The following is a 20,427-nucleotide window of genomic DNA, read 5'->3' on the forward strand; positions in this document are numbered from 1 at the left end:
AGAAAGCGATCTGTGTTCAGAGAGGGGAAAGGTTTGAAAGGTTTGAAAGGTTTTGTAAAAAAGGTTTGAGGATGATTTTGAAGGTTTGTGTTTTGTACCTACATACACGTTTAATACAAAAAAATCCACATAAAGTTTTAAAAATGAGACATCTGATCCCTTAAATGTAGCTCTATTCTCAAACATAGATACATACCACCTAATTTCCCCTGCCCACCCCTCCTACTGGTCAGCCTCTACCATGTTCTGAGTTGAGTGACAGGTGGATTTAATCAAACACAGTCAAGTGTAAACTCTCTGAAGAAGTCTATAGTTATAATTACATCCTATAGACAATATGAAGTGCTACTAGTTGTAAAATGAAAGCCATAGTCGCAACTTATACTTCTCTTGTGCACCTTTAAGGAAGCAAATAAGTGGGTCAAGATTTTGGGGTTGCAGTGTTCGTACCGTGTCTCTACAGTCAGCATCCACTCGTCCAGAGTTCAGGAGCAGCTGAAGCAGAGCCAGGTTCCCCTTTCGCGCTGCCCAAAACACTGCATTAGCCAGGGGAGTTTCCTTCTGTAATAAATACACACAACACTCACTGACCTCAAACCACCATTATTATAGTATTAGACACATGAGCTGAGAGAAAACAATGGAGCACAGGGTTATTTTGGCTATAATGGTTACACCTCTATGACCACATTCATCACGTTAAGAAGACCACACGTGACATACCTTAGGTTTTCATATGAAATATAACAGTATAACAATGTAACAGTCAAATCTAAATAAAAATGACAATTTTACAGGTTTACTGGTTGTTCTGTAATGGCCTTTCTTTATTTGATTATTGGATAATATATATAAACTCATTATAAAATCATTAGGGTCACCACTACAGATTCTCTTATTTTAATATTTTATAACCTCTTAATATACAATATATCCAAATAATTTACTCTATTTAAAAGAAAGAAAAACAACAGAAGGAACTGCAACACAACACTACAGGTGCTATTAAAATAAATCAATATATTGTCCATTACAAACATCTTTGGTGGGGAACAGTAGACTAATATGCCATGAATAATTCACTCAGCATCACTCATATACAAAATAAAGTTAAAAAGACAACTATGTGAAATCAAGTTCACACATGGATTCTCATGATTTTTAAAAGCAAACACCACAAAACATTGTGCATATAACTAGTTTCTGAAAAAAGTGATAATATTTTACAAAAAAATGTGTAGTATAGTAGCTATATGGGGGCAAGGAAAGAGACTTTCCTATGGCCTTTCTAGAGTGTTCCCATGTACTCATTCATTACAGTGGGAAAGAGTATAACAGGGGCTGATTCGATTGGATAAGGAAGAGGATAGGAAGCTGCAAACCAAAACATTGAACTACTGCTGTTTATGTGCAAGCAAACATGCATGCACAAGCAGCACACTGTAATACCACGTTTAATGCTTCACGTCACAGCAAAAACACCACAAAACCATTTGATCCTATCTGTTTCCTTTGGGTTATTCTCTTTTCATTGCACCACGTTATTAAATTAAACCAGCGAATGTCTGAATGCACTAAAGAGCAGGTGATGTGTGTTTGCATTGGGCCTCCGCCTTGCAGCTTACATATGTCAGAGAGTGATGTAAAATTTACCTTAAAAGACATGATCCTGTGCACCTCATTCGTGACTCATGGCTCTGGTCGTAGCGCAGTCGTTCATTATGGAGACGATGCCTGTTTTGCCGCACTGTGTTTGGGTGTTGGCGGCGCGGACATAACAGCACAGCACAGACACTCAGCTCATCTGCAGTGACAGTGGAGAGCACCGGCCGCTAGGGGGAGCTGTTCCACACGCACAGTGTCATTTCAGGCCATGTGCTGGTAAGGTGCATTATATTTGTGGCTAAATAGTTTTTTTAGTTAATTATTGGAAACTGAATCATAAGGCAATTGATTTAAGACTAGTTACGTGGGGTATGTGTCAAAGTTTCCAAATCATGACAGTGTTATATATGGGTATCATTAACTTAGGGTGGCCGGAATTTCAAAATAAAAAACTGGGATATCCCCGTTTTTTGGTAGTTGGTAATAATAAAATTGTGAAACATAATTATAAGCATAATTATAAGGAAAATTGTTATGCAGGGACCATTCATGACAAACATGTGAGCCAGTATAGTCATTTTCTTTGTGTATTGGTCGTTTTTAAGCAGATTTTTTGTATTTTGGGATTTAATTGGTCAAAAATGGGGACACCTGGGACATTTCTTATATAAAACTGGGACAAATTACTGGTTTTGGATAAATCTGCTGGGACAAATGTCACAGGGCTCAAAACTGGGACTGTCCTGGGTAAATAAGGATGTCTGATCACCCTACATTAGCTACAACAGAAACAAAGGTATTATTATTATTATTATTATTATTATTATTATTATTATTATTATTATTATTATTATTATTATTATTATTATTTAAAGCTCGTGTACACTCACTCCTGAGCCTCTCCATTGAGTTTTTTTTCATTCATAGATAATAAATAAAAACGCTTATTGTATAAATGCTTAGTGTTCAATGTGGCATGGAGACAGTTGTGACTTACCCTGAGCAGATAAAGTGAAGCTTTTTTCTCACATCTAACAAAGATCCATGCACTATAACTAGCCTACTTCAAAATAAAATATATTACTGCGCAATTACACAGGGGAAGTGCTTAAAATTATATTACTCAAAAACAGAAAACCTATATTTGAAATAAACAACTTCACAGGTAAAATGTAGCTCACCTTAGTACATTTAACTCATAACACATGCCCTGTCTATGCTGTGAATGTTGTTGGAAAGTTGTGTGTCAGGTGTTATGACCAATTATAGCCTTCCATTTGAAGGATTCACCTTATTGCAGCTCTGTCCAAATGATAATAGAGGTGTTACTGTGAACCTGAGGGGATGTGTCCTATTTTGGTTGACTAATAAGATCTTCAGGTGTTGATTTAGGGATTCAAAACTAAGTCCAGTCAAAACATATGTTTACTGTAAGGCTATATAAGGAGGATGGAGAGTGAAGGTGAGGAAGGGAGCAGAGCAAAACAGACATGGGGACAGATGATATTCACAACCATGCAGGTGAGTTTATCCAATATGAGTGATATGAGTGAGTTATACCTTTTGCTATGTTTCTGTGTGTATGCTGTCAATGCTTTTATGTAATATTTGCCTTAGATAAATTAATTTATAAGATATTGTGAATTTCAATCTTCACTAATTTATGAATGCACTTCTACACTTCTTAATGTAACTTTATTTTGCCCATCATTATTTTTAGTGTGCCCATCCAAATTACTAGAATAGCTAGAATCAGGGCTGCTTGTGCCCAATGAGTCCTCAGTCTTCAATGAGTGATTAGCCCTCGCAGCACAGAAGCAGTGCTCCTATGTGGAATCCCAAACAGAAATGAGCTGAAGATTATATGACATACAGATATATATGACACTTGCAGTGTCATCAAAATTATCCAGTTTCGCATTCTTATCTTTAAGCATTATTACAGTGCTTGATAATACATTGTAGTACTAACTAGTTTTCTGTATCTTGTTATCTGGTAGCTCCGCAGATCGTGCTGCTGCTGTTCTTTTCCATGCTGCTGTGTGCCTTGCCTTGTATGGCCTCCCTGGACTCAGAGGAACTGCCTGTGTCTGAGTGGGACATGTGGAAATCCACCCACGGCATCAGCTATGATGAGAGGGTTTGACTCTTAACACTAACTTCATTGTCTGATTTAAAGCTGATTTAGTCCTGGCTTTAGACTGGTTTGTTTAAGTTTAATTCCTAATGCTAAATCGAAAAACTAATAAATAACACCTCAATATACATAACTTTTACACTGTGAACTATAGCCATCGATCAACTGACTGGATTTAGAACTGCTGGTCCTTCACTGAGAGAGAGCACTGTAAGAGCCCTGAAGAAGACCCATTGGGTTGAAACGCATAGGTGTCCCATTTTGTTTTTGTGAAGGACTTTTGTACAATTGGTCAGTGTGCATCGAATCCTTTTGCCTATCAGTATTTCTTTAAAGCACATTTTGGCTCTTTCTCAGTAAATGTGCACGTCTTCGAAGAGTACCTGACGTTTTCTGACCCAGGGAAGCAGTCGCATCCTTACCTGTCTTCTACAAGAATATATACATGGTCCCTTTATTGATTCTTGTTTTCACCACTGTGCACAACCATGTACTATTTTATAAATAAGTTTAACTATGTTTAGATCTTGATAACTTGGCGTATCAAAATAGTTAATACATGCTATTTTCATGTTGCATCCCTACTCTAAAAATGAATGCTCTGACTCAGCTGTCTTTGATGTTTCTGTCATTGTGTAGGACGACATCCAGAGGAGGGCCATCTGGGAGGAGAACAAACGGCTGATTGAAGACAATAATCAGGGGTTTCTTATGGGCTCGAGAGGGTTCGCCATGGCTATGAATAAATACGGAGATCTGGTTAAGTGTTTGTCTACTCCCCACAGAAATTGCATCATCAATCATCAATGAAAGTTAGAAAATTAATTACTCTGAAATCTTATTATTCAGACGAGACAGGAATACCAAGTACTTCAAGGTGCCATGATAGATGCTCAGTTTGTGAAGAGAGGCAAAACGGTCTCGGCCCGGAAGTTGAGGTCCAATGCTCGCCAGTTAGACCCATATTTTGTAGACTACAGGAACACAGGTTATGTCACGGAAGTCAAGGACCAGGTAAGTTTTTGGCCCGCTAAAAAGGCTTGAGTCTCGAACCTCTTAAAACTGTCTTAAATCATTTTGACAGGGCTACTGCGGCTCCTGTTGGGCATTCAGCACCACTGGAGCGATAGAGGGGCAGCTATACAAGCAGACTGGCCAGCTTGTGTCCCTGAGCGAGCAGAACTTAGTGGACTGCTCCAAATCGTATGGGACATATGGGTGCAGTGGAGCGTGGATGGCGAATGCATACGACTACGTGATCAGCAATGGGCTCATGTCAACAAGCACCTACCCATACACATCAGTGGTAGGACAACTACTAATCTTTTTGAAAAAATTTACTTCTGCGAGTAGTTTCAAGACACTATACTTTTACTTCTAATGAGTAATATATTTGAAAAAAAAAAAAAAGTGTTACGCTTGCCACTGGGAGTAAGTTTACAAGGCTTTATGTTGACAGTTTGAAATGAATCTGTAACCTCTCTTTGACATGATGGTTAATGGGTTACATTTTTATATAGCGCTTTTCCACCTTCAAGGCACTCAATGCGCTTCGCCTCAAGGAACCACCCACCCATTCACACACACATTTATACACCAATGTACACAGACACTTGGGGCAAGGTGGGTTAAGTGTCTTGCCCAAGGACCCAACGACAGCATTCATCTGTGGGAGAGGAATCGCACCACCAACCAATGACAGCCAACCTTCAGATCAGTGGTCAAACGCTCTACCAACATCACAGACATAATCAGATTTTGTGCGATATTTAATGTTTTAACCTTCAAATTTCATTAACTTAAAATATTATTCAGACATTATCTCCAGACAATTACAATCAGTCTTGCTTGAGTAGTGGTTTCTTCAAATACTTTTTTTACTATTTCTTGGACAATTTCTTTGTACTTCTTTGTAATATTATATTGAAGTTACAGTACTCTTAGTTATTGAGTGAAATCTTTGGCTTCTCAACTCACCTCTGATGATCAGGCAAAACATTATGACTATGGGAAAAGTGCAGTGCTGTTTATCTCTTGTAGTCCAATATACATTTTTCAAGTTCCCGATTTTACAAGTGGAGAAATGGGATAATAAAGGGATTTGAGGACATCTACAAATCTGCAGCTATGTAGGGCTGTTCCTGAAAAGTCACTCAGAAAATCTAGGCTTATTGCCAGACATAGATCTTATCACAAACTTATCCCTACTCTAAAAGCTCTCTGAGGGATTTTCCAGACCAGGATGAGCAGCTGCAGTTCAAATAGTTGAAGTTAACACTGTTTCTCATACCTACATAGTATGATGATGTATGTGGGGCTGTGTATGAGACAGGTGCTTGAAGAGTACATCAGCATATATCAGTGTATAAGCCTGTGTGTGTCTGAATAGGACACGCAGCCCTGTTACTATGACAGCAGACTGGCAGTGGCCCACATTAAAGACTACAGATTCATCCCAAAAGGAGACGAGCAGGCACTGGCTGATGCCGTGGCGACCATTGGACCAATCACTGTGGCCATTGATGCAGACCATGCCAGCTTCCTTTTCTACAGCTCAGGTACATTAACACATGCACCCAACATCTTGAGTATTCATGTTTCAGTGAACATATGTCAAACATTTGAGCATATGCACATTTTTGGCAAGTATATGTAGGCTTTCTTCAATTTAATATTATATTCATGCTCCAGGGTTTTTTGCCATCAGTCCCACTAGTTACTAGACAATGTTTTGTCCAAGAACACAGCAGTATGTAATTCTTGACCAATCAGAGCTCCTACCTCATCTTACTACAGTAAAATCAGATTTGGCATAATATATCCAGATAGTTCAAGTAAAGCTCTTACTTTAGTAAGAGCTTTAGCTTCTCACCACTAGAGGTTGGATCTACAATGTATTTTTGGCATTTATTATACTTCCCCAGGAGGCAGATGGAAGTAAACTAGTGCAGTGGTATTTGTGTGTCACAGGGATCTATGATGAGCCGAGCTGTAACCCCGGTAACCTGAGCCATGCTGTGCTGCTGGTGGGCTATGGCTCTGAGGGAGGAGAGGACTACTGGATCATCAAAAACAGGTCTGTGTCCAAGGATCATTTATAAAAGGGTCTTAATGTGCTTCATTGATACATGTGTTTTGATGGCTGTAGTTGGGGCACAAGCTGGGGAGAAGGAGGCTACATGAGGATGCTACGCAATGGCAAAAACACCTGCGGCATCGCCAGTTATGCCATGTACCCAATTTTATAATATATTTAATACATCAAGTATATCACATTTGTTTAATCACAGACTCTGTACATTGCTCATTGTTCATGATTCTCTATGCATATTATCCCAATAATTATATTTTTTACAATGCTTTTAATTTTGTCTAAAACAAAAAATGTTTTATTAGTGACACAAAATTACAACTAACTATGCTTGCTTCATTGATTTGTCAAATCAATATTATTCACAAGAGATTACGAAAACAAGCATTACTAATGTGGGATGATTGGCACGATAACTCTCATTAATGACAAATCATTTTGTATATAAAATTAGGTCTGTATAATCAATGTAATTATGCAACACAAGATTTGCAAGGCAAATGAAGTAAATCAGTGTGTAAACGGTGTAGTGTAGATGAATCCAATTTGTATAAACCTTGTATCAAAACAGTTTGTTAAAGGACCATTTATTTATACACACTGAATGTGTATATTTAATGGACAAACATTACATAATCAGTAACTTTATTTATTTTTGTTATATTTAGTAAAGGTGAAGTGAATTGTGAACTCTATATGTCTTTAAAATTCTTATAAGCTGTAAAACTGATCCTTCACACTGGAACTTTACACTATCCAATTTTATATCATAAGCTGCATTGTATAAAACGCTTTTTTGGCTGTTGTAGCACAGTAGATGAAAGGATAACAGAACAGTAGAATTGGATTTCCTGAGCTACCACAACATAATAAAGACTAATTTTGTGACACTCTTAACTTAAATTAAAGGCTTCAAGCTCTTATTTTTTATAATACATGTTGATGAAAACATTGCCAGATTACTATGTCACATAATGTTTCTTTTTAAACATGAATATTTTTTTGCATTGTGTTGTTATGTTTGTGAATGCTGTGCTTCGTGACTCTATGAATAGTTTATTATCAAGCAGATTTCACCTTTCATTCTCCATTCTGTGTTTTTTTGTGACATTTTGCTTGTCAGCTCAGAAAAAGTGGGGCACGACAGCCATTTTCAAAGTAAGTATAGTAAGTAGTATGTAAGTAATAAGTAAAGAGAGAGCAATTTTTCAAAACCAGACTGAAACATACAAGAAATTAAAGGGCTAGAGAAGGGCATTGGACCTATTCCATATGCCTATGCCAAACAAATATTCAAAGCTACACATTAACAGTAACATTGTAAAAAATGTCCTTATATTACACATACATTCTTCTGATGTGTCACACTGACAGTGTTAGGCAGAAACAGAAGATTAGCATCAATGTTGCAAAACAAAAGTGAATTCTGTCACTTGGGCAAATGTTTTTAAGAGTGAATATGTTTTGTAGCTCATCCAAGAGGCTTCTTCAGTTCTGACAGGATACTGGCAGATATAAGGCAGTGACTTATCAGAATCCTATCAGAATTGAAGAAGTTGCTCTGATGAGTGGCGACACATATTCTTAAACTCTTTTGTTCAGTTGACAGAATTCAATTTTCTTATGCGACTAAACCTACCTGGACCACTAAGGGATAACACAGACTTTGCATCAGTGTTTCGAGATGGGCACTATGGTATCTGAAAACATGTATAATAACTAATAGTCCTTCTAGGAACTCCCTCCGATCCTGGCTCAAAATCAGAGGGTTTCTGGGCACCACATAGCAATCGCCCACTACTTTTGACAGGATGCCCCAGTGGCATTGAATGATGGGTACAAACTTTTACAGACAGAGTTAAATCCCGGTAGATGTCTCCCTCTCTTTCTACTGAAAAAAAATCCAAGCTGCCACTTGCCAAGTTGTCTGACCTACCAGCGTTTAGGAGGGTATCCATAATTCTTTCTCTTGTCGACAGAGTGCGTTCCATCTGGACTCTGCAGCAGTGGTGACATGTGTCAGGCTGAGAGAGTGTGAGAGAGTTGCGGAGTGAAATAAAATGTGAGGTTTTGTGCTGAATATTGTTGCCAGATAGCGACAGATGCACATTGGCCTTATATTGTAAACCGCAGTGAATGGACAGCAGGTTGGACAACAGCAGGTGTACTGTGCGGTAGCTCTGGTTCACTGTCCAGGCTCAGTGGGCCAGAAGGTGGCATTTTACAAAGAAAAACTAATTTGTCGTTGTTTAAATGGAATGAGCAGACTCTCGATAAGAGAGGTGCAAAAACTTTTCAAAAATTCACTGGGGATGACCTTGTTTTTGTTTTGTCAACAGAGGTTGAGAGGTGCATGGCTGTGCTTGACATCTGGGTCCAGATGTTGAACAGTTGGAGATGGATGGATGGAGATAGAGATAGAGAGATAGAGAGATAGAGAGATAGAGAGATAGAGAGATAGAGATAGAGAGAGAGAGAGAGAGAGAGAGAGAGAGAGAGAGAAACTAAATGGCATTTGAAAAAGAATTGACTCTGATTTAATTAGAGTAATCTACACCCTGCTGCTGAATTGTGGGGAAAACCTTTGCTTTTCAGGATGTGAATAATATTACTATCACATGAGCTAAGAGCCATTGTTGAGCTGAACCTAGAAATGACTAAATAGAACGCTTGGTGCGAGTGTAGTAACTAGTAAGCAAATTGTTTTGTTCCTTTTTGCAATAACAATTAAGGTGAAAAGAACAGAGCAACTAATGACAAACTGAATACAACTTTTGACAATAATTTAGGCAATAACACATTTCAAGTCTTTAAACTAAAGTACCAAATATAGCTTACATTTTTGCAGTTTATGTGACTTTTAAACTAAATTGTGCTTAAAAGTCATGGTATATTAAGGGTTATAGAATATTAAAAGTTATAGAAATGCTAGTTTTCCTTTTTAAATGTTTTGACAAGATCTTAGTGTGAATTATTACAGTCAGAATAGAAAGAATTAAGATTTAGAAGTGCTAAACAACAGATATTTTGTCATGTATTCTGCAATGAAATGGAAGGATCATGTTCTATGTAGTTCCCTCTGTTTTGTGCTGTATATTACTGTAGTACATTTGAGGATATCACATCACAGTACTTCAGTTACATCCAAACTAACAAACAGAAAAGTGGGAGGAACATGTTCCAGTTTGTTCCTGTAAAATTCAGCCCTGCATTTATCAACTGAAATAGAAAAGTATTTTCTAAAAATATATTTTTTTCAGGAGAAGCATCTCAAGTCTTTTCAAGTCACAGGCCTCAAGTCCCAAGTCACTGACCTTCAAGTCCAAGTTGAGTCCCAAGTCTTAGTTCATTTTATCAAGTCAAGTCTCAAGTTCTAACTCAAGTCTGACTCAAGTCCAAGTCGCGACTTGCAAGTCCCCTCCTCTATATGTTGAAACTGTTAGAACTCACACAACTCACAGAACTGGAAATGCACTGAATGATGTAGAAATGTATTAAATATGTACCCCTAATCAAGGGTGTCATAGTTTCAAGTTTTGGGCCAAGACTAGACCAGAGCTAAAATAAAAACATAACTTAACCACGATGAAGTAAAAACCCCAAAGGGTCATGAATAAATCAAAAGATGATCTTACATAATATATATGTGAATTGATTGCGTAAAACTATTTTTGTTTGTTCCATTCAGTTGTATATGTTTTGGAATAAGATTGTCACACTCTCTGATGGGGTCCTATCTGGGCTATTGTCCAACTCTACCGAGACGTGGGGTTTCAAATATGAGGTTTCTTTCCTTTTTACAAGTCATTCACAATCTATTTTTCTTCATAGTATTTTTCTGAAGTTTAGTGAGAGCCAGATCCAAAAAGGCCAAAGTGTACTGAAAAGAAGAGTTGAAAATGTGTTTTTGAAACTCAAAGAGAAATGGGAAAAAGGTAAATTCTAATCTTTTAGTGTGACAGTACAAAATGAATAGATTAACAAAGGCACTGCATTTTAATTTAAGACTTTGACAAATAGAAGTCAGAAAGTTTAAGTGAAACTAGACTCCCCGCTTTGCATTACTGATTAAAAAAGTTTTGAGAGGTGAAAGAAGAATACAAAAATAACCCAATGAGTTGTTGAAATTCCTTTTTTTTTTAAGATGTCTTGATATGCCTCATCAATTTCACAGATTCATTTTGCAGAGTGGTTCTTATTGCCATAAACAGGACAGACATGGTCACTTTGCTGAACTTATGAGCTTATAATAGCATGATTAATTTGAAAGATAAACCTAACTTGGCAGGTAATGGATGTGGAAGGTGTTTTGAAGGTACAGTTTGGAATAAATCTTGACTTGATACAGGTAATGTTGGGTGACTGAGACTCTTCTGTTATTAGGATGTAAAAGAGGACAAGGTGAATAGAGTTAAATGTAATTCAATGAGATGATGGAAAGACGCCAGGGACACATAGGAAGCTTTTATGCAATATGCACTAATTCTATTTTAAAGCGTTAAGTGTTTTGGCATTGACCAAGTAAATGAAACAAAAGCTTGAAAAAGTGGACAGGGAAAATTAGGCAGCATTCAAATATCCACAAGCTTAACAAGATTTGCCATTGGTTCCAACAGCTTTAAAATGGCGGCTCTTGTGGCATTAATGGAGTCCAAGAAAGTAACAGTGCTGAACAGGGATTTTGTGTGTGTGGAGGGTATAATGTCTCCCAGTTTGTTGCATATAAGCCAATCATAACTTTCTTTGCTGAGCTTCCCAATACCACAGTTGTCTCAGGGGCTTTCCAGTCTCATCAAACAGATAAACAATCAATAATGAAAAAACAAGCAAATAGATTAGCTGTCCCAGGGCGTCAGCCTGAAAATAAACACACTGAAGCAGGCTTTATTTTGGGCAAGAAGAGGCTGTAGATTTGATTAATGTTATGTCTGATCAGTAATAAGTATTTCTAAATATGTACACAGCTACATGGTGTCCAAAAATTCACACATCTCTCCAAAAAATCTAACACCCATCTGAATGAAGTTAAAAGCAGAATTCCTGTCCAGTGTCCGCACAGATCAAAATGGCCACCCTCACCCTGCAGCACATCAAAAGAGGTCAGAGGTTAGGACGTGAGACTTTACAGAGTGAACTTAGCCAACCTCTGTTCGTGTGTTCTTTTGATTTCAGACGATATTGACTGTTCCGATAACATCTGGAAAAACAGCTGTGTGCCTGTACCACCATATGACTGAGGCTGAAGCATATCCGTCAGGGGAAGTGGACAAAATATTGGCCCGCCAATATCCGAAGGGACCAAGATAATATGTTGAGTGAAGCGGAGGAGGCATGTGAGTTCAGGAGCAGGTTCAAAATTAAATGTCGCAGCACAGACCTATTAGATTTCTCATGTTGTTCAGAGGTAAACACCATCAACAACAAGCGGTCTCGGCTAAAAGACATTTTAATGGGTTGGGGTCAAACCAGGACGACATCATCCCAAAAATCAAATGTCACAGAAAAAATGAGAAGCAGTGGTAATGGGGTGAATTTACCTCTACATTCACAATGTGTTTTCTATCAACTACAAGAAAGGACCATGGTTAAAGCTCCTGGTAAACTTCTCAAAAGCAGTCAATTTGCTCCTTCATCTCATTTAAAGGTGCACTATGTAACTTTTCTGATGATGATGATTTTTCTTGATGAATGACAGATTTGTGAAGACAGCATAGAGATTTAAGAATTTTAGGAGGAATTTTTACTTAAAAAAGTTGCAAGTTGCTGATTAAATTCACACTCCATATGGTATTGTTTCTTCTGTCACCTCTCGTTCATTCATATTGGCAGTTTTTAAGATGGCAGCCATACATACAGTTAATTTGCCATAGGGCACCTGTGACATAATTTGTGAATGTATCATTTGTTACATACTGCTACTAACTGTACCCCTGAGAATGGAACTATTATGCTGAAATATAAATGCCAATGTCAAAATGTCCTTCTTTAATCAATGGAGCAAACAGTAGCTATGAGCAGAGTGCACCTCTTAAATGGCAAGGTTAAATTCATTTTTGTAGAGGAATCAGCAGTGCCTTAACAGCACCCAACAACTCTGTACTCTGGCTCTTTAAAAGTTGTAATGTGTCTGCCATCGGTTAATATAACCCTGCAGTAGATATTCCACCTCTGACCAGAACTTCCCCTTGGCATCATTTGAGACATTATTTAAATGTAATAATTACTCTGAAGTTATGAGAGGTATCAGAGAAGAGCAGGGAAAAAATGATAATTTGGGCTAAATTCGGTGGCTCTCACACCACAGGTGGTACAAGAGGTCAGGGAGGTAATAAAATAATAATAATTAATCTTATATTGTGCTTATCCAGACACTCAAAGTCCCTTTTTAAATCAGTGCATTATTCATCCACTCCACACTTGCGGGTGGGAAGCTACTATTGTTGCCACAGCTGCCCTGGGGCAGACTGACAAAAGCAATGCCCATGCACACACCAGTTTCACACAAGGCAATGTGGGTTAAGTGTCTTGCCTAATGGACTGCTCAGAGCAGTGCACACATCTGGCTCAAAGGGTTTAATCACAGACGAGGTAATTTTCTTCAGCAGAAGCAGTGATGCACCTAATTCTTCACATGGACCATTGCAGCAAACAAGTGGCCCTTCCAAAACAGAAACTCATTCCTTGACCTTTCACAAGTTTTCACTTGTTTACTTTACATGTACCATAATTTCACCTGTTACTTTGTGTGTATTAATTATTCTTGATAAACAATTTTTAAATAAAATTTCACCTTTTCCATGCAAAAATGTGTTATATGCTATATTTCCCTTGCAAATGTGTAAAACAAAAATTTCCTGTAATGTATGTACCAAAACGTACAGCTTTCTCAGGTTAGATGTTGGATATACTCCATGGCCTAAAAACAGTATAATAGTAGCCTACTGTGCTACATGGTTCTGCTTGTTGTCTGAACTGAAATACAAAAGTAAAAACATAATACCCTTCACCACATCCACCTTTTTCAGTCCACATTCTGCCCCGGTCACGTAGGACCAGAGCCAGATGTTTAGGCTGTGATCTGGTGATACACTGGACAATTGCCTCTTAATGACAGAGCACTGAGAGACACATAACCATTCACACTCACATTTGTTTGCACGGGCAATTTAGAGCTACCCATTCACTCTGGTCTCACCGAACCCATTTCAGCAATACAAGGTTGCTCCCAATGGAGCCCATTTGCAAAATTCAGGTCCAGCCATTGTCCTTTAAAACAATGAACTGTGAAACCATTAGCAATAACAGAAAATATTATGAGACTTATGCCTTTAGCGTTTGTTTGGTTGGCCAAAAAAAAAGATGGATATATTCTGAGGGGATTTAAAAATTAAAATTGAAAATAAAATTAAGTTCAAAACTGTCACAACTGTAAAACAAATCTGTGAGAAGAGCATAAAAGAATATAAAAAGTAAAAATCGGCTCAGACTCTTGAAAAAATGCTACCACTCTTATACTATTCATATTCAACTATGTCATCCAAAGAGCTGGACTCCACTCCTTGTTCTCTACCTGGGTCAATGGCAAAAAACCAAGCTGTCACTTGAGTCAAACTAAAAAGGACCCCAGCTCAGAGAAAGGGCGAGGATGGGTGCTGTGAGGTAATAACTCTAGTTGTAGTAGTGTCCTTGAGGCTGGGTCTTCTCTGTCCTTTTGGGTGACAGATTTTGTGTGTGTGTGAACAGAGCTAAAGTCATTTTCATCTGCTGGTCCACGAGACAGATGGCGAGTTCGCTAACAATGAGCCATCGTGAGCTGGAGCTGCACAATCAGGTGTGATCGTAAAGTAGAGGAAATGTAACCAAAAGAGAGCCGCTCGGTCTGTATTCTCTGTATTTGTGGCTGAGGCTCTTGTCCCAAATAGGCCTCATTAGAATTTCGCAAGATTTTTATTTTCAGCTTCTTTGTATTATGGATTTGAAATTAACATAAAATTTCAAAGTTAGGCCTATTACTAAAATGCACATATGGCAAATTCTCTAAATTTTGTAGATTTACAGTGAACAACTGGATAAGACATCACCTAAATATCTCTACACTAGGGGTGTAACGATATCCAAGTCTCATGATTTGATATCGTCACACTATGAACCTCACGGTACATTATTTATTGTGATATCGTGGAAAAGCTCACAATATGGTGGGGAGGTTCACGATTAGGGATGTAACAATATCCAAATCTCTCAGTACGGTATTTTCACGATATACATCTCATCTCAGTATAATATTTATTGTGATATTTTGTGGAGGCTAACAAAACTGAATATGCTACTTTTTTCCTTCTTAATCCAAAGAACTAAGACAAGTGCTTAGAACTGTTATTTCTTCCTTAGTCTACACTGAAATGGAGCAAAGGATCATGGTCTATGTAGTTGTCTCTGTCTTTTTTTTTTAGCTATTGCTGCACCATAACTCTTAAAGGTCGTATGGAGGATTTTTTTTTTTTAGTTTCAAATTGTCAATGAAAGTTTAAAATACCATTACAGAGATGCAGCAGCCTTGTAATTATGATGACCAAAAAAAAAAAAAAAAAAGAATGAAAATCTATCAACTGTGGATGTAGTGAGGCCAGATAAACATCAGCCAAAAGATAACAAGGCTACCTCATTTTCTATTGGCTGTTAGGTTATCAATCAAACTCCCTACGTTTCTAGTGTAACTGACCCACCGGCGCGCAGGGATTATGTGGTTTATGCAACAGTTCTTAGAGGCTTTTTCAAACTGTAGCTTCCTCGCAGTTTGCGCAAAGTTTGTTGAGATGGCAGATGAGAATTGATGACCAGTTCGTTGCAAAAGAAAGTCAGTTTTTGAGGTCGCTGAAAGAAGAAGAGAAGGGGAAAAGGAGCAAAGCCAAACTGAGGTGATTCTTGGAGATCTCTTCCAGCGACTGTGCGAATGAAGCAAACAAAGGGTTTAAAAACGGACATGTCGGTCGCTAAATTATTTCTAGACAGGTCACTTCAACAGTAATTCTGAACATGCACTGGCTGTAAACAAGTGTGATTTTCTAGAGTAAGGAGGTGGAAGGAGATGTTTCTACTGAGGGAGCTGTGGAGGAGGAAGGTGGTGTCACACATGCACAACATTTGAAAAAGGACTGTCGCTGTATTTCTCTTCCCTTAAAAAATCCTCTATACAACCTTTAATTTAAGCAAAGTGACTTGTAATTTGATATATTGTGATGGTCCACGATATTATTGTGACAACTTTGATGATACGAAATCACAATATTTTATTGTTACACCCCTAATCTACACATTTCTCATTTCTGTATTAGTACATGATTAGTAGAGTAAGATGGAGTCCTGTCATTTTAAGTAAAATCTTGTAATCAGTGTTTGCAAGAATTTTGATCAGCCTCCATCAAATTCTTCATGGTTTTAAATATTCAATAAAATCAAAACAAACATATTTCCATTTTACAAAATCAAAACTAAACCTTTCCTCTAATCAAATAGCAGATTAGGCAAGTGTTCATCTGAAAATCGAAATCAAAACATGTTAGACATATTAGAATGTTAGTTTCTTTTTGACATATTTGGTCACAAAGCACTGTGTAATTATCTTATCATAATGTCCTGTGCTTTGTAGCGCACTCAATTATGCCAAAGATAGCCAGTGACTAAGACCAGACAGTCTATTGTGGCTTTTAGGACACCGTGTACTTTTTTTTTGGAGGTGGATTCTGGATAGTGTTAATCCCAAAAAGTGCAGTATTATATTTCACCTTCTTGGTCCTCCATCACAAAACTACACCCATATTATGTCTGTAATGGGAAACAACCATAGACTGTGTAAAGAAGTGGACTAGTGGACAGAAGAAATAGTGAAATAAAAACACCAGGATCATGTAGAGTAGGTTAATATGAACACTGTAAGACCAAAACTCAAGCAATATCCTGTATATATCTTCTTGAATCTTGTGTAATAGCAAATGCTATAATTTTAAAAGCACTCCCTGTTTTGAATAACAAAAGATGTCTAAGTGAAGTTGTAATGTGTCCTCCCTTCAGTGTCCACAGTTTAAGGAAATCTTTTTTACACTGTTATGGTGTCTCAACCTGAAATTGAGGGCATGCACGTCTCTCTCACTTTACATTGGGGGTCAAAACAACAGACACTTCTCAAAATGTGCTTTCCGAGATACCCCTGGCCTTTCTAACTTCTCTATTGTTGCTTGTACTCTTAAAGGTCAACTATATCTTCTATGCACACACCCCTTTGAAGGAAAGCTGAGAAATGTGATGGTTTATGGACAGCTGCAGAGGCTAAGCTGGCAATACTAGCTCCCCACAGAATGGATATGTCAGACAAATTTACAGGCTTTTAACATTTGGCCTCATTGTAAAGTCTATTGGAAAGCTGACTCACTTGCAGTTCATTTTATGCATTAGTGCAACAAGCGAATAATGTGATGGAGTGAAGCATTGGTCCCATTAATAAAGCCGAGTAAACTAGGGTCTTAAATGTTCTATATTACACAAAATGGATTCTTGTCATTGAGATTTAACTCTGTTATAATGCTGTTACCTCCTCAAAACATACCTGGAGTTGTGTTTTGTTTCTTTCTCACATGTAACCCTTTATTAATCTATCATCTCCAAAGCTCAAAATGTGCTGTTCCACATTGTGATGTCATGAAGCACTAGTTTTCATTTAACAGCTGCCTTTACCTTTGTTTAGAGATTGGCAATTCCAGGGCTGAAATAATCTAATGATTCCAGAGAAGCTGCATGGAGTTTAAAAAAACAGGGGAGCACTTCCTGTATTACCACAGGACATCACAAAGTGGAACAGAGTGGTTTCTGTTTAAGAATGTATGTTAAAAATGTGTGAATGAAACAAAACACAACTCCAGGTATGTTTAAGAAGAGGAAACAGCATTATAGACCAGCGTAATACGTGCAGTCAGTAATAATATTTGAGCAGCTGAAAATCAAAAACTTTTCAAATGCCTCTGAGTTTATTTTGATTTTAGCATTTCCCCAAACATGCGCATGTCTTTGGACAGTGAAACCGACAGGCTGAGGTCAGAGGATTGATTACTTAACTGTCCCAAGAGAATGAAGGTAAAAGTAGATGTTTTGAACGGCCTGTCCATGGTCACATTCACCTTGACTCCATCCATGGCCTTGAATGTCTTGTGATGGGGTCCAAATAGAAACAGAAAACAACAAATATTTTACCTGAACACTATTTGAGTTTGAACTATATGTGTCTATCTATTTTATCTGAATACTGCACAGGCTGAGAGCATTTGTTTTTTACTTTTTAAATGCCAGTGTAACACTGAAAGTCACAGGTCCACTTATTTCAGATTTATATCAAAATGTTTTGTAATATTTCATTAGAATAAAAAAACGTAGGAAACATGAGGTAAAAAGTCTGGTACTTTTTATTTCTGTAGTGGATTCAATAGTTTTGCAACAATGCCATACAAAGTGACCTATTCTTGCATCACAGTAAATGAGTAAACACATTTATTTGATTGTACGAAAATATATAGAGTTTTTGAAAAATGATTGTTTTCTATTGACATTCAACGTTTTGCTTATAGTGAGTTGGAAAAAAATATTATGAGGTCTGGAATGTAAATGGTATATAAAGTAGGAAATCAGCCTGATGATCAACATTGCCTGTAACACATACATATGAAGACTGAACATACAATTAGACAATTAACCATTAAAACAATTAAAAACCAAATTAGAGGCGTAACACACTCCATAATGACCAAAAATACAGTAAATACATATGCTACAAACAAAACTTACATTTTCACATCTTTAAAATTATTAACAATGATTAATTAAGGCCACACGACTTGTTCCTTTGTATATTGCTTGCAGTAACGTTTTTTGCATTTTAAAAACAGTCTTTTCCGTCATGAGAAAGTACTTGGACTACACTTAGTAAATGTCAGGCAGTTGGGTGTATTTACGGTCCCAGTATCCACCGTTAAAGATCCAGTCCTGGGATTTGGTGTGTGGATTTTGGCCCTGTTGAAACCACCTGGTGAAAGGCAATCTTATTAGTATTCAGCTCAAGCTTTTAGTAAACAGAAAAAGACAGCAGGCACAAAAACAAAACTGAAAGCAACACACGAAGATTAGCCATACTACATACTGAGCTAGTTGCTAATTTGCATAATATTTGAGTCTATTCCTGGACTAAAAAGAGCTTTCTAGTGGTTAGATACAGTCAAACTGGGAGGAAAATGATTGGCATCTTGGATAATTCCATTTAGTGCCAGTGGGGGGAGCTGTCACGCTGGTAAACCAATCACGAAACCTCTGAATGGTTATTCTTTTTTCTAGACGTTCATTCATTTTGTGGCCAATCAAACCGATAAGAGTGAAGAGTTTTGGACAGAGACAGACAGGGAGGCAGTGAGGTCACGTGACACATCACACAACTCAGACACATCAAGCAACCAGCAGGCAACGCTAACCTTGGGCCGAGGGCAGGACTCCTGAGTATCAAAGAGAGGATGAACGAAGCAGGTGGGAGAAAGACAGGTTTAGCACCGAGCATTTGAAAGCAAGAACATTTACTCAAAATAAACTAAATAAAAATTGATTTTTCAAATTTTGCAAGTAAAAAAGTATTGCTTTTTCTTTTCTTTCCCAAATGACCTTTTTCACAGTTTGTCCAAATCAATTGCAGATGCAGAAAGTATAATATTTGTTTTTCATGTTGTATTTTGTAAAGCATAAAACTGTCTGGATTTTGTAGCTGACAAGGATGATATTTTTCAATATATCTGCCTCCACTGCATCCACAAACAACTTTTGAGAGAGCACAACCTCCGCAAGCCGCTTCACTTAAAATGAAGTTTTGGTAATAATCTATGATCGATTGTCATAATTTGACCCTTGTTAAAATTATCTATGCGATATCTCCCGTTTGAGATGCTAAACATACCTAACCCACACTCACATGCCTTAAAGATGTACTATGTAACTTTTCAAATGGATAGTTTACCACCTGCTTATGTCCACTAGGATGTTGTTACTTTGCCTGGAATCTTGGTTTGATATTAAAGTTGTTTATTTTGCATGTATTCAATCAAATAAATGCTTTTTTTTTAAACTTTCATGCTTACTTTACTAACCCTGTAACTTGGCCATGTCATGTCACCTGCTTGTCTCCATATAAGATTAGATAAGATTAAGGCTAAATATTCAGGGCATAGCAACAACATCTCAGTCAAGACAAGCAGGTATGAGCCCCTCCAGCATAAAAGTTACATAGTACACCTTTAATGGGATGGTCAGAGATTTTTGCTTCGCCTGGTAGTGGTCATACTCCTATGCCTGATCAAACATGGGCTGCATTTCTTTTAAGTATGGAGTATGTGTCCTACCTGGTTTTCCACTCTTCATCCGACTTGGCGCGGTTTTTACGAGCAGCTCTTTGTTTTTCTTCGAGCCTCTTCTTCTCTTCACTGGCGAGATCTAGGAGGAAGAAAAAACAACTTCTGACTTTTATCTTTTGACACTTGAGGCTAATATAGTTTAAACCTAGATGAAAGGG

At 37.6% G+C, this 20,427-nt stretch overlaps 2 protein-coding genes and 1 pseudogene across 2 annotated transcripts in view; 1 reads left to right on the forward strand and 2 right to left on the reverse strand.

Annotated features, from left to right (window-relative positions):
• rpp21 (ribonuclease P 21 subunit) overlaps nt 1-243 on the reverse strand; it is a 1,658-nt gene extending 1,415 nt beyond the window's left edge. Inside the window, exon 1 of the mRNA XM_055164810.1 lies at nt 227-243. Within this exon, the coding sequence (XP_055020785.1) occupies nt 227-243 (17 nt within the window). The remainder of the gene's footprint in view (nt 1-226) is intronic.
• Nucleotides 244-3,084: 2,841 nt separating this feature from the next.
• Nucleotides 3,085-7,324, forward strand: cts12 (cathepsin 12). Its single transcript, XM_020918717.1, has 8 exons — nt 3,085-3,126; nt 3,606-3,745; nt 4,382-4,501; nt 4,592-4,756; nt 4,827-5,048; nt 6,132-6,300; nt 6,713-6,818; nt 6,891-7,324. The coding sequence occupies exons 1-8, from the start codon at nt 3,096-3,098 to the stop codon at nt 6,988-6,990; spliced, it is 1,053 nt and encodes a 350-aa protein (XP_020774376.1). The 5' UTR covers nt 3,085-3,095; the 3' UTR covers nt 6,991-7,324.
• Nucleotides 7,325-18,268: 10,944 nt separating this feature from the next.
• LOC110154794 (oxysterol-binding protein-related protein 1-like) overlaps nt 18,269-20,427 on the reverse strand; it is a 29,262-nt pseudogene continuing 27,103 nt past the window's right edge.

Source organism: Boleophthalmus pectinirostris, unplaced genomic scaffold (genome assembly GCF_026225935.1).
Source record: "Boleophthalmus pectinirostris isolate CB_2022bp ecotype Guang Dong unplaced genomic scaffold, ASM2622593v1 HiC_scaffold_7, whole genome shotgun sequence".
Taxonomy (NCBI): domain Eukaryota; kingdom Metazoa; phylum Chordata; class Actinopteri; order Gobiiformes; family Gobiidae; genus Boleophthalmus; species Boleophthalmus pectinirostris.